This window comes from Papilio xuthus, unplaced genomic scaffold (assembly GCF_000836235.2).
Source record: "Papilio xuthus unplaced genomic scaffold, Pxut_1.1 DF827680.1, whole genome shotgun sequence".
Classification (NCBI taxonomy): Eukaryota; Metazoa; Arthropoda; class Insecta; order Lepidoptera; family Papilionidae; genus Papilio; species Papilio xuthus.
In genome coordinates, this window is record NW_013530969.1 from 1,875,111 (window position 1) to 1,891,289 (window position 16,179).

General features: G+C 35.1%; 1 protein-coding gene across 1 annotated transcript in view; it reads right to left on the reverse strand.

Annotated features, from left to right (window-relative positions):
- Window positions 1-4,385: 4,385 nt before the first annotated feature.
- Glut4EF (Glucose transporter 4 enhancer factor) overlaps window positions 4,386-16,179 on the reverse strand; it is a 49,236-nt gene continuing 37,442 nt past the window's right edge. The window contains exons 5-8 of the mRNA XM_013311638.1: window positions 8,318-8,415; window positions 7,360-7,518; window positions 7,114-7,201; window positions 4,386-7,035 (exon numbers count right to left, since the gene is read on the reverse strand). Coding sequence (XP_013167092.1) covers window positions 6,874-7,035; window positions 7,114-7,201; window positions 7,360-7,518; window positions 8,318-8,415 — 507 coding nt within the window. The 3' untranslated portion in view covers window positions 4,386-6,873. The remainder of the gene's footprint in view (window positions 7,036-7,113; window positions 7,202-7,359; window positions 7,519-8,317; window positions 8,416-16,179) is intronic.

The window sequence follows — 16,179 nt, forward strand, 5'->3', positions numbered from 1 at the left end:
GAAGAGATAGTAAATAGGTTCATATACGTATAGTATAGGAATTTTGTAACAGTCGAGTTTCGTAGCTTTGAAATGCAATACACCACAATCATGGCTTACAACAGTTAGAGAGCTTAGATCGTACTCCAATACAACACAATTATATTATATATTTATGTAATAACTTCGCTTTACTGCGTGTGTTAATCGTTGCATATTTGTACAATTTAAATTCAATACTAAACACAATATAAATTTAATTGAACCATTAACGAAAACATATCCTAATAATCAAAATTGTAACATTTGTATCATGTAAATTATTTATTATGGAACACATCCTGGACCGTCGCATAAACACTTTCTACAGCTAACGCGATCTCAGTTAAATATAACACAGGTTCGCATTTCAAATTTCATTATTAATTTATAAATAATAATCTAGAAGAATAATAAATAAAATTATTAATATCACAGTAGATTAACTGCCAGCTCACGATTATATTTGTTACTCTGCTTTATTATGATTTTTATTAAATTACAAAAATGAACATTGTGATGCAATATGCGAGAAAGTTTCAAATACAAAATGTAAAAGGATGAAAAAAGTAAACGATATCTGTACTTCTGCTGACAGTTTCGCAAAAAACTGCTGTGATATTGACAACATGGAATATGCCTACATTTTCGAGCAAAGAATAACATTCAAACGATTTTTCTAAATATAACTAAAAGTTGCGCCACTTATAACTACTGGTAACTATTCAATCGATGAATGTATAAAAAATTAAACGGTCTAAGACTTCTGTTAGCTTTAATTTAAGTTTGAGATACGGTGTGTTTCCACTGCCACATATATTAGTATAAAAACAATAGATTTTAGCAATTACACACAGTTAATGAATTAGCTTTCTGGCTAGTACTGATAAGAGACAACTATGGTCTGAAAATACTTTTCGGTAATAAACAAAAGTCAACCAATTTTAATCATAAAATGAACAATGACCTTGCCCTTCTTTAACAATTTAAAAACATTACTTACATTATCTGTCCAAGACCAAATTTTCCAAAAAAATGTTTTTGTACATACATATAATCTAAATATTATTGCAAATCAATACCCTAACGTACCACACGGAAGAAAATGATCATGATTTCCATAGCCATAACTTTCGGCACATTCATTTTGTTCTTAAGTTACAAATTAAATGACAGTCGCCTCAGAGCTGAATTGATAACAATATTAAGCACTTATATTAGGTGTTCGTACTTTTTAACAGGAGACATATTTTCATAGAAGTTGATTGCCCACATAAATGTACGTACTAGAGACATTGAAACGGAAATAAAATATATCTTAAAAAGTAGGAGTTGTATTGATGTCTAATGTACTATATATAAAACAATTATGTAAGAAAAATAACAAGTTGTAATTATGTAATACAGACGAACATGGATAAATGAGAGTCCAAGAGACCGAGATATTTATCTCGCTTATAGAGGATTCTCTCTAACCAGAGTTTCTCGCTTATAGAGTTCGGACAATGACACTTAAAGAGGATTCTCACTTATCCTGGTTCGACTATGATGTGCTTTTCAGCATAGTTAGGAAATAAACGTACAACTACTTTTTTATACAGAACAATTGGCATCAATATATATTTATGATAAATATTATTTTATTCTACATAATATCAAAGTAACACAATTATCCGAATCCGTATATTATTGAGTTTTGTTACAGAACTCTTACTTCATAAGCTTTAAATATAGAATGGAAAATATGTTTAAAACACTCTTATAGTGCTACAAGAAATGTTTAGCAGCATATTATATATATGATACATGTATACATAAATAATTTTAAATGTTAAGATATTTCATATGCATAATCTATTCATATCACCATTTACATATTTACATGTAATAGTATAATTCTTAGAAATGAGTTATACTATATAATTAAAAGAAAAACAAGTAGGCACAGATGGATTATATACATAATAAGAGCGTCTCCTGTATTATTAACACTGACAGCTGTATAATATAATCTGTAATGGCCGAAAGTCAAATTTGTTGTTGTGTCAGTTGTGTGTCAATATTGATGGTATAAAACATTCCTCAGGCAGCAACATTTTATTTTAATCCATAATATACTCAATAAAACAATCAATACACACTAAATAATTCTAGGATATGCTTCTAAGTACAAAATATAAGACATTACGTCTTAAAATAATTTCAATGAACGATCTAATAATTAGGCGTGTGTTTTAAAGTAATTATAATTTATACATAAACCTTATAATAAATAAAACAAATACACTCAATTAAGATAGCAACGTATGCTAAAGTAAATAAAATTTTCGAAGACTTAGAGCACGATTAGCGTACATGTTGCTCTACTACATAGCTATAGAATGTAGTAGAGCAGCTTGAATACCGTGACAATGTTATTCCTTCTCACATTTTAAATATAAAATACACATTATGTAGCTTATTTCTTCAACAAATCTAAGCTAATCGAATGTAATTTAAATCATATTGGATATCATGATTTCGATTGCTTTGCCACTTAACATCAGGTGGGATTGCAGTCGAGAACTACTTTTTTAAGTCAAAAAATAAATACTGAAATTAGATTTTAAATTCTGAGCAATACGAATTATAAATTTATGGAAAATTCCAAACAGAACTGCATGAATTTTATTGGAATTTTTTAAATAATAATCGTCTAATAGGAGAAGTTAAGATAAAGGATATTGTTTTTTTATAGTAAAATAAAAGTACGAGGCCTCTTCTAAAACAATATAACGGTAACCCTATACTACAATATCCATTAAAACTGTGAACGCATGGAATTTAATTAAAAAAAAAAAACTTGCAAAAATTAAGAGAGATGAAGATGTAATACATTAAATTTTCTTTTTTTTGCAGCGTTTACGAAAGGCAAGTACTTGGTGTACATACGGACAAAACAAATCCAATGATGCCTTATTATGCTTTTTGTACTGATAAGTTAAAATAAATTTTACTATAGGTAATGACTTTGGTGTTGTGTATACAATATTGAGCAAAAATTTGGCTAGTTAAATTAATACGGTAATAACACTAACTACTAAGTAAAAAATAAAATTGTCTTTATCTAAAATAATAAAAAATAGAATCTTATATGAAATATTAAAAAGATTAATAAAGAAAAGATGATATTCCTTATTGTATTATAAATCTAATAGCTTCATTTATAAAATGAGATCGGTAATAAACAAAAACCAAGCATGGCAATGTATCCGGAAAATGGTATGAAAATGTCTATTCTAAATCATAGAAAACCATGAAATCAAAATATCTGCCAATTGTCTATTAAACACTGAATTACGTAGAATCATAGGGATAGGTATGATTTTTTTTATATTTTTCGGTGATCATTTAAATTATGAAAAAGTGACTTTATAGGTTCATGCAACATTTCCAAACAAGTGTTAAATCTAAGTGTTTTCTTGTTCTTCGAAATCCAAAATAAAAATAATTAACAAACGAAGAACAAAGATTAACCACATAATATAATAATTTTAAATATCAAATTAATTCGATTTTAAATTATTCGAAATAAGGCAGACTTCGATAAAGTAAAATAGAGAAGAAATTTAGATCGTTGCGTTCGCGTATCGGCCTGTCTTGGAAAACGTTACCATTGTTATGTACTTAAAATTAATAAATACTACATTATGACTTCAACTTAAAATATCATTAACAACAATCACACAATACGTACAATCTAAACCCCTTTATATTCTAGATCCTTACGATATGGCAGTTGTTAATTGCTAGCTGGGTTGTTATAAAACATTTTTTTGAAATTTAAGCTTTCTGACGATGGCATTTAACGTTGACATTGATATAAACGAAATAATAGATATATTTGCTAAAAGTTACAACAATATGATGTTTTATCACAACCATTATTGCAATATAATTAAACTCAATGTATTTGGTAGCATTTCGCAGGTACTTTTCATAAAAAAAAATAATGTCTAGATATGAAAACCGTGGTGAATTTATTTACTTTGTAAGTACCCTTTTGATTTTGTTTTCTACAATGATTTGGCAAGAAAATAAAATTTTACTACTTATTTTTATATCTCGTTTTTCTTTTGGTTTTTATTTTTATTTTAATGTTGCCTGTAACTTATTATCTTGCAATGAACCGATGAACATTTCGCATCTGTTCCTGGCATTACGCCGCGCTTATGTTAATCAGATCTAGCATATTTTAAATGAGTGAGATCTACATTTCACAGCGGTGAGTGACAATGTGTGGAGGTATTTACGAGTACTTTATGTTTTCTTTGCATTCATTCAATAGCTGCACTTAAATCAAACATTTTATGAATTGAATCCTAACGGTTGAAAATTACTAATATTATGATTTATGGCTATGTTAAGATGAATGCCCGTGTATAAATAGAAAAAAATATCGATATAAATATGTATTTGTATGTGCGTGAACATTGTTTGCAGAGCACCGAGTATAGACAAAAAGAATACGCAACGACATATGCCTGGGGCGATTTTATCATTATTGGATCTGTTATTTTGGATTGGCACATTCCGATTTACGTGAACCGTATGTAAGGCCTATGAACACACAGCCGCGATGGCGAACAGGAACCGAGACAAAGTAACACTCAAAGACATGAAAAGAAAGCGAAATAATGGAACGTTCACTGGAACATAAAACCATATCCATGCTAGATTCATGTCAACATTAGTGGTTCGCTTCGGTTTCAGTTCGCTTTGGAGGCCTGAGTGATCGGAGACTAATGGATACTATTACGATTACTTATAAACACAACATGTTCTGTATATTACAACGCCGATGCTTGGTAACTACGATTGACAAGAAACGCTGCACTTGTCAGCGCCTTAACTATCACTTAAAACTATACAGGACTTAAACTCCTTATATATTATTATATATATTAAAATGTATCTCGACCTCGTATAAAACAATTTCGATATTAATGATCACATTATTTAACAATAATATTTTAATAAAATTCTTATATGTACACATCCAAACATTGCTTTCATTTCAAAATACATGTATAATATATAACTTTGATTATAAATATGTATGTACACAATATACTTTATACTTAAGGACTAATATTGCGGCACGGAGGCGCAGCACTCGCTCGCTGGATTACTTTCCGCTCTCCGACTTCTTACAGCTCGGTATCACATTATGTCATCTTAAGGCATCTTATGGAAATCCAATGTTGTTCGAGAGCCAAAGCTGTAAGTTTTTTATATTTGCATGACACATTTCTTTAATATCCCATGACAAATACATGTCACGATTTAATTTCTACTCTGCTACTGGATACCATCCGCTAGTCTTTGTAATAGTGCATCAAACACGAAGTTCTGATACACGTTCGTTACAAATTTCAATCGCATCCGATTAGATTCCGTCTTGGGCGCTGTTTGTTTCGTCGTGCAAAGCGTTTGCAATCCGTCGGTGCTTGTGGTCAACAAATACAACGCATGTGACAGATGGCGATTGTGTCCCTAACAAAATGCGCGTCGTGAGCGATGTTGAGTATTCTCTCCTTGTTCATAAAGGATCTTCCTTGTATACAGTACAGATATGTTCATAAAAATTTTTAAGTCTAAACTTTGTAGTCTTTTAGTCGAATTTGAGATACTTACTGGCTAAGTTCAATTTTCATCGTGTATATGTATACACAATAAACTTCATTTATTATCTAATAATTCAGTCAGTAGGTACATTATGTAACTTGAAGTGATAAAATATCACTGATTGCAACCGACTGGACGAGAATCATCCAATTGAACGCTCGGATTATCAACAGTGTGAAAACATTGTCAAGTATCAAATTGTTTCTCGTTGTACTCCAACGGCACACCCGATGAAGTGGACGGAATTTAATTATTACTCTCATAATAACGACATTCAATTTTTCATCCCTGTTAATCCTCAATGTTCCTTACTAAAAAATAAAATAAATATTGCATTGCTTTCCCTTAACAAGGCTCCTATATTAGTAAAAATAATATCAGTTAATAGTTCATTACTAATATTCTATTGCATATAAAATTAATTATTTTTGCATTATTCTATTGCGTATATCAATCTAGAAATAACTTGTGGTTGTGTTAGTGGTATGTTTATTTATGTCCGTCACTTCATATATTTTCTTAAAACCGTTTAAATATTTGTTTGCATTGAAATCTGTTGATACTAGTAGGAGAAATTCATAAAATAGAAATTATGTATCGGTATCAAAAATAGAGTTTATAAAAGTCTAAAGTAGAATATAGTAGTATTGTTTCTAGTTCTGGTATTAATTGCTCGCACATCCGTGGTAATCAATTTAAAATATAACATTTCCATTTTCATCATTCGTACAGATTTATGCAAATAAATTTATAATAGCGCATCGATACTAAACAATAGTTTTCACACTGTTTTGTCAGTCAGAACTTAGATCTAAAAGCTTAATTCTAATGTTCACAGTCTTCAGTCGATATCGCCGGGAATTCGGCCTCTCGAAAAAAGCAACTGTGACCAGCTCTACAAAAATACGTGGGCAATGTCCATAATGCAGTCAAATACGAGTCACATCGAAAGAGAAAAAAATATGTCTCCCCTATTATTAATAAACAATATATAGTATATACTCCGTATATCCTTACAATTAATAAAAACATTTTAATAATATCTTCATTTAAGGTTATTGACGACACACAAACACTCACGGAATTGTTTACGCGGTTCTTCACGTTTACAGTTCGGGTACAACAAACTTATTAAATGTCATTTGTGATGCGAGAGGGCGCGCGCGTGTGCGTGCGTCGGCGCGAGCGTTATTCATTAAAACGCGTACACGCCTTTTTCCACTTGCACTGCGTGCACCAGAGGTCGCGCTGGTCCATGCCGTACACCTTGCGGCACTTCTTGTTGTCAGAGCGCGGTCGCCGGCCCGGGCTGCCGGGCGAGCCGGTCATGCCCGACAATCGCATGTGCTTCTGTAAAATTGATGACTCGTATTACATGACAGGCTCACAGCGATGGCAATTACAATAATAAAATTTATACAAACATACCGGTGAATGAGATGATGACCAGGGATGGCTTACTGGAATACTTATAGGTCTTGCGGAGCCATTTTGCAACGTTGAAAGGAGTCCTTGCCTAGAATGTGTACAATATTATTAGAATTTGAATAATGAATGCGAGAAAGGTGTGTTAGGACCGTTCTGAATGAAAGTCCGTGGTTTGTACCTAACCCTCTGTGTTATGGGTGAGAGTTATATATAATAGAGATTATATAAAAGAGTAAAGATGTGTACCTATAAGAGCCGACCAACTGACGCTGGTAGTCTGGGTCCTCGTGTGGCGGGCGGCACATGTCACGGTGGGATAGCGTGGGCGGTGGCGGCGGCGCTAGCAACTCGCGCTCCGTGTAGTAGAACTCTTCCTCATGATCGCTCTCGCCCTCTTTCTTTGGCCTGAAATAAGTGTCATTGAAATCATGTAGTTACCCGGTCTCGTTCTTGCAACATACATCGTTAGTTCATGTTTTTCTGGTATGATATACGCCTGGGAAATCATTAACCATATCATACAATCAGCCTCTCGTATTGGCTGATAAACTTAATTTATATTGATGTGTAAAAATCCAACATCGACCAGTAAGAGTGTTATATAAGAATCGGTCGGGTGAAGGGTCGCGGGTGGCGGGTCGCAGCGACCTTGTGCGTTGCGACCGCGGCACTCGTGCAAAGTGGAGCTGCGAAGCGAACCTTGGCGCGAAGCCTTGCGCTTCCGGGTCACTAAGAGGTGACCTTTGCTACTTCGTTAACTACCATCACTTAATTGTTTTCCAAGTTCTTCGTTTTCATTATTTACTTTCAGCTCTAAAAAGTTATGGAGATCACTATGTGTATCAATTATTTTTCTTTTACTACCTCCATTATGCATATTAAATAATATTTATATTTGTTTCTCATGAAATATTCATTAAAAACTATTCAAGAGATTTCAATTATTATTAACAGATAGAAACCACTTTTATTTTAGAAGCGACTAAATTGTTATCTTAACTGTTAAAGTATTTTAGCTGAGCTACTTAATCTAATTAATAAAATTATATAATAGTATAATATTAAAACTTTTGTCTGTCTGCCCGCAAATCACCGTTTGTTTCGGGTAATCGCTGGAATGACTGGATCGATTTTTACAGGACTTTTACTGGAAAGTAGCTGATGTATGCGAGAGTAACTTTAATTATTATAATAATTAACTCACCCCAAATGTGTGTTCCTAATGTGCGCTTCAATAGATGAACAACTGTTGGTGGTGTGCCCGCAACCTCGCCATGTGCACTCAAATACAACGCTGTTTATCTGGAACAAAAGAAATAAAAAATTACCATAACTATTTTTATAAAAAAAAGTAATTACACAAAATTAAAGTTATAATGCAATAGTTTTTTTATTTCTTCATATTATAGGTATTTAAGCGATAAAACAATAACCATAGAAAATTTATTAGACGTGACTCTGCGACGGTGTTGCACTGATATTGCATATTGTTTTCAAAACTAACTTTGTTACTATGTTTGTTACTTTATTAAAGCGTAGTTATGTTATGAGATGATTAATCTAAGGATTGACTAAACTATGTTACTGGGAAAGATTTTTCACTTACATCTCATTTTTCTATTTTCGTATTTTTTCTATTAACGTAACAGCGTAGTTTCTACGCGTATTTATACTGTTCTATACCAACATATATATGTAAAAAGTGCAATTTATTTTAAATGAATGACATTTGAGTAGAAAATAATTAATAATGTAATATAGTAACGTAGTTGGCAGCGATGGCGGAAGCGGCTCTAGGTCGCGGCCTTGGCTTGGTGTTGCCGCAGTAACACGCCCTCAGATCGCGCTCGTGTGCTTCGCGCAGTGTTGCTAGTTGCTACACCCGCGCGTATGTGTGCATTGCACAAAGCATATGTATAATGCAACTAACTTTTCTGGTCAAATAATAGAGCCGCTGTTATCACGCTTAGTTATGTCGGGAAATATTTAGTTAGGGATAGAAAATGACACTAATGATCAGACATCGCAGAGCTACAGTTTGACAGATATTGCGACACTTTTTTGACATTGCCAATGAGCCAATTGCTACTCAATGAATGAGCTATTTCAATTTAGTTTCAGTTATGTCCATCGGGTCAGATAAGTTTGTCGGACTATAATAAAGTATCCTGGCACAATGAATCGATCATACGTTAATTCGTGTACACATGATTAACATAATTTCTGAGGCTCCGAGATACTTTATAATTTAAATAGTAATGTTAACATTTAAATGAGATTTTAGTTATAATTCATGCAAATTCATAGTTAATTTCGATATAAGTAATAAACGATATGTTACATCAAATTTTCAACTGCTTTTCTCATAAGATACACATAAAATTTCAATTGCAATTTAAGACAACATCAAGCTCTGATATTTTCAAAAAGTATTAAGCACAATTTAACTGCGTACGTTATGTAAACAAAGATAACATATCACATGAATTTATATTCCCTAGCTACAACAAGTTTGATAAATTGTAATACAGTCGGATATTGACTAAAGTGCTGGTAGGTAAAATAGGGTGATAGATAAAATAGGGCAAATACGTCACCGGTGTGTCAGGGACGCGAATTGGGTTGCGCGCGCGGAAGGCGATCGTTCCCCGCTTCGAAACTGCGGCTACATCAAGTGCATTTGTAACTAGGTCAGGTCGCGGCGGGCGGGGGCGTGGCGAGGCGAGAGGGGTTGTATAAGGGGGTAGCATCTAGGTCGCAGCACCACGGCCAAGGGTGGTCGGCTAAGGTTGCTCTATTGCTTTGTCTTAGTCGAGGACAAGCTATTGTTATCCCTCATGGACGTCAGTTTTAATTAATAAACTGCGTTCATTTCCGAGAGCTGGACCTTTTTAATTGGTAATTGCGGATAGGTATTGTTGTCTTACCTCTATATTGCATTAAATGACAGTCAAAAAATACATCGACCTGTATAAACCTTCTCTAAAACACCAACATATTTGAAAGATACATCATCAAAGTTTATTATTATTTAATATTTAAGAAAAATCGTAGTTGTTTCTTGCAATAAAAGCATCTTAAACTATTGCGTAATATAATTATAATAGAGATGCAGTCTTATGCATTAATTCGAGCAACATAAATACCTACTGCTTTGTTACGAAGCTGATTTCCTAGCGCTTCTCCGCTCGGGTCTATTATAACCCGTTGCAGCTGTGTGCCGTAGGTACACGTTACACGTGCCGGCCTGCGTGCATGTGTGGATGGCACTGAGCAGACGTGATAATACTGCAGTCGCCTCTGCGCAGCGCATTCAATGACTATTTACCGTATGATGCAGTTGGCAAGTGCTAAAAAACATTGCTATTTACATATATTAGTTACATGCGCAATCCTAGGCATTAATCCCTTATAAATTGCATTGAAGATTGAGATTGTAAAACTTAGGTATACGGGTAATATCACTACTTTGGTCTCTGATATGCCCCAAAACCAGGACTTGGTAATGGTAGATAATGCAACTGGGTTACGTTATTGAAATGGGTTCACCGGGAAAGTACCGACCACGACTCCAAACCACGTATTATAATTATGTTTATATAAAACTGGGTTTGATCCAATCACTTAAAAGTACAATGTTATTTAATAGCAATGCCATTGGCTTAAAACTTAAAAAGAGACGTTAGAGATGAAGTCACTCTAGTATTATAGGAGTTATTAATTTGAGTTTCGGTGCCTTTTATATAGGATGTTTAACTTTCCGCTTAAAGTTAGTACTACATGTTTTGTCTAAATTATAATGGTTCAAATAGAAATATATGTAATTTCAATTATAAGTAACGTAATAATTATTAATTATTATAATGTCATCTGTACTATTGCACCAATTAAGATTTGTTATTATTATGATTATAACAGAAATCATTAATCGGCGCAGTAAACGGGATATTCCATCACTTATAGAGCTATTGTAATAACAAAAAATCTAGCAATTCAAAAACTTATCTATTTCAATAACATAAGGTTCCTATTTGAGTGAAATCGGTTTAAGTAACGCAAACCGGCATTTAAAATGCCGGTTTGTTATTATGCTGTCTCACTCTCCGGCGTAAGACCGAGATGAATTATTGATTTGTTTTCATCGCGTCTCTTTTCCGCAAATGGTAACATATATGTTCGTTTCGTCCACGTGACCTTCTCTTGTTTACTTCACGTCGTGCTGGTAGTCAGGATGTTTTGGTGTCATCTCACTCTAGCTGTGGTCCCATAAACCGGCGAAAACTTGTTGCGTAGTGCGCGGGAAGAACGTTGTTTTTAATCTATAAAATTTGACGTTAGTGGGACAAAACTGATTATTTAGATGACAATTATAAAATTGAAGAAAACAGAAGGGACAAAATTAAATAAAACTAGGTTGAATAATACAAAAAACCGATATACCTACTTACAGACAAAAGATAGAGTCGATAGTTATAACTATATTTCTTTAATTGTACATAGTCCTAAAAGGCATTGTATTTATCACGTGGAGCACACGGGCGGCCGACCCTCTAAACACACTTTGTCAACGAACCGCGATGTTTACAAACAAACCACTCTGTGCACGAATTCTTCAATAATATAACAAACCTAACAAAGAACATTCCATTTCCGTGAAAACAATCCATATCGTAGATCTAAAATACAAATTAAATAATAAACTGTTTCGCTTTGCTAAATTTAATCAGATAAAGATAAATTAATCTAAATTCTAATGGAATGTCCATTGTCCCTTACAGCCTTATAAAAGGCAGAGTCTAAGGGAGTTACAATACTCATTATCAGATTGATGAACTTTCGGTAATGATATTGCGACGTCATATAATAAAATAAAATGATTTAATTCATGATTAATCAATATAATAAACATTAGTAGAAAACGGATACTCATTTCCTCGATATCGTGAAGAAAAATTGTAGTGTCATTGTCAAAAATTACTTGGATTATTTTTACTTTAGTATTAATAACTAAAATAATATCTTATCATGGTATTTGACATATCAAATACCATATGATTCGATATGAAAGGGAGACTATAACACGTTGAACTCTGTAAATCCTCCCCTGACGCTGCGGTCCATGCACCCTCGCCGGCTTGCCACTCGACATTTTCCAAACAACCTGCGCCGTTACACACCCACACATACAGCAGGCTTTCGTGTGCATGTGTGTATGAAAAATGGCCGACGGCAAGAAACTTTCGATGCGTTCGTTCGCCTCATCCCGTTCTCAGAAATTACTCTTATACTATCTACTATTGTATGATGAAATTGGACACGTTTCATAAAAAAACTATTTTGTATTCATTGACTCATGACTATCATAAGTATTTAAGTTACACTTTGAGGGTTTTATTATATTTATATGTAGGATACAAGTCACCAACGGTTTCTAACATAACGTCTTGTAGATATTTTTAAGTCTTATTTACTACCTTGATCCAAGTTTAATTCTGAATGAGATTCTTTTGCAGAACACTAAACAAAGGGGCGACGTCCTCCAACGTCATATTAACCATATATGACATCACTTTAATTTTGTATTTTGGACATTTTGTATCAAGGAATTATACTTATTATACACGAGTGGCGTGAAACTTTACTTTTAGATGTTTTGAGTTCAAGTTACAGTGAAAGTATTTTGTTTATATTGAAAGTAGTATTGCACTTTCCTTGCCCGCGACTCGCGACATGGCTCACGCAAGAGTCCAGCTTAAGACGACACAGCTCGCATTGTTGTGTGCACGGCGACTTAATTTTTAAAATTTCTGCTAATGCTGTTGCCACTGAGATACTAATAATACATACAGAAACTATTTTTGCACAATTAAGAGGACACAGATTTTCGGATATGTATGTAAGTCACCTCTTGTATTTTGGGTGGTGTCTAAATTAATTAACCATATATAATAGGTATTTTAAAAATCCCTAAAATGTAACAAAGGGACCTGAAATTGTTGTAATCATTAGTAGAGTGTGTCTTTAGAATGGTGAATCATAAGGCACCTATCTTTAATATTTCAAATATGCGCGTCATCCAAATAGTGAGAGAGGACATTTTAGTGGAACAAAAGAGTGATGTGAGGTGAGTCAGGCAGGACAGGGCGGACAGGGACGGGCCGGTTTAGGTGGCAGCAGTAATGATGAATCAGTGGCGGTGGTGCGGCGCGGGCGCGGACGCGGCCCGGTCGCCGATCGCAGAGAACCCCTCCTCCAACCCCGCTCGGTCACCGACCTCGACTGGTTCTGACTTGTTACAATTTCACTTTTTCTTCAAATCGACGTATATAACTCGACCTCTCTTAACCCTCGAGAGGTTTTGTTTTTCTAAAATCGACAACGATCAACTTCGCTTCAATAGAACTTAAGCGGATTGAAGGACGCGATACTTTATTTCAGTGTTCAGGCATTACGACACACGAGCGAGTCGGCAAATAAAAGTATCGTCGGCTAATAACGTTATTAACGCAGTCCGGTTGCGCGGCGATCGCATTTGGCGTACATTCAAGCCGACCATAATTTATTGGCCGAATTGTGCTCGAAGAATTCGGCGCGTATAGATTTGACAACGCATAAAGTTTATTTTACTTGTAAAATAGGGAGTTTGTTGAACCCGCGGGAGCACTTATTACGGCGTCTGATGAACTCACCGCCGCCGCCGCCGGCATTGTTCCCGCCGCCGGCCGGTGAGGTGATGTTCCCCGTTGCTTTTACCTACATTATACATTACGAGGGATGACAGCTTTTTAATGTTAAAATATTACCTACATACGTTACTTCATTTCTTCTTAAGAATTGTAACAACAGAATCTTGAGCGAGACAATCGTACGGTTATCTTATTAACATTCCTGGGTTGTCCCAGGCATTCTTATTCCATCGATATTATATTTTTTGTTAACCGGTTGTAATCGTAATATGACTGATTCATGCCAAAACCCACAGTGTACAGTACTAAATTAACATAGATTACGTCATCGATGCGTTTAAGGTAAATCCCTTGGCGTAAACGCCCCTCAGATATCAGTAACGCTCATAGTGTAGTGTACAGCGTAGCAATTAAGTTCGGAGTGAAGTAAGCAGTAAGCCTATCGAGATGTAAAGTGTAAACATTTGAACTGTCAAGAACGGGCAGTGCTCCGGCCACGGTGTCAATGCCCCGCCGCCGATGTCGTTTAAAAAAACGCATCGCCTCCACCTCTATACTACATTACAATGCCGCGAGACATGCACGCTACGAATACATCGAAACCGCTGCGCATATACGATACCTATCAATTGATACACAAACCCTGTACTTTACATGACAATTTACACGCATAATTTCTATATTATGTAAGTGAAAATAACACGAAGAAGCGCTTCATCGTAGTTATAAGACGAAAAATGAACAACGAAAATGCCTTTAATTTAGCTATTTATCGCCGCCACCCACAGATAATTTCGTGTGGCACGCAATCCGTGACACTTCCTTTGTTTTAATTGTGCATTGCGGTAGAAGTAATCGGGCGACGTGGTCACACACCCGCAGTGACCGTAACCACAGCTGCCGTGCCCGTTGGCCGGTCGATGGCTGTTGCCGTGGGCTTTTGACCGCACCAAGGTCGCGAGGATTTTGCGTAGGAGAATTCGTTACGGTCACACGCGAAATTGAGCAATTTATTACGCACCAATCGGTGAAAACGTTCCTGTCGGGCGATATTTTAGCAAGAGTACGATAATGATGTATCAGAGTGGCGGCTGGTGATACGCACAGGGTTAATAGAACGAGGGAGTCGTGCGGAGTGTCGGCCGATGACCCGGAGAGCGAGACGGAACGACAACAAAGCTGAAGTTCGCGCGTACCTCTGTGACGCCGTCGCCGTCGCCCCGGCACCCGCACCCGCACCGGCTCCGACTCCCTGCTTAACATATTTTGGAGCATTTGTTTTGTTTGTCGACCCGATAAATGACATTTGAAACGCATTAATTAACAGAATAACCGCTTATAACTAATTTCTGTTTCAAAACGAAATCAATTAAAATTTGTTTTCTTACAAGATAACGTATACTTTTATAAAATCGCGCTTATCTTATTGTGATACGATTACAGTTTACTCATGCGTCTTAGTGGTATGCGCGCAAACACAAAGGGCTCGGCAGTGAACATAATCGCCGCAACTGGGTCGATTGTATAGACGTAACCTATTTTGCTATTGCACAACGCGATCCCAGTGGACACTCGAATAAGCCATACACCTATTTATAATTATAAACGCATGGTTACCCATTAGATCGATAATCATAGAGCGGGCATTATAATTGAAGCTTCAAGTAGTCTATGCGTTATGCTCTAATGCATAATGATTATGATAGCAGTGCCGTATTTCGGTTACTGAACGACAGCGCTGGAATTTATATTTCTACAAAATAAAATTCAGAACTGGTTACATGCCAATTAAACACCTTTAATTGCAGATAAAAGACGAGTTCATTGTATGCGGCCGCGTCAAGTGTGTGTGCCCCACTTTTGCGCTCCACATCGATACTGTAATCTTCCTTTGTTACGCAGCATTCCTTTGCAAACTTTAGTTCACTGTCATTTGTCCACAGGCAATTGAAATATTCGTGATATTTTTCTATGGTTTTTTTGTGTTAGTTGCTAGTATATTTATAACCAAAAAGATTCGATTTAGTTTGAGTAGATTTACAACGCAATACGTTATCGCAGTTTACGTTTAGCATATAAAGAAGCTATAATATTATGATCCTTGTTTTTGCAGCATGATTAATCATAAAGTGTACTTACGTAACCATCATAGATAAGTCTTCATTGACGCAATAATATACTAAATATAATGTCTTCTTTGCTACAACAAGTAATACACAACGGAAATTTTATCCAATTCTTGTTTTAATGCATATTTATATATCTTTTGTGACGGTCACTCAACAACTTGACAAATAAGGTTAGTCGGAGCGATATGTGACTTCGATAAAGGTCTTATAGAATTTATTTCGTTAATTTCTAAGCATGTTTTGGAAACCAT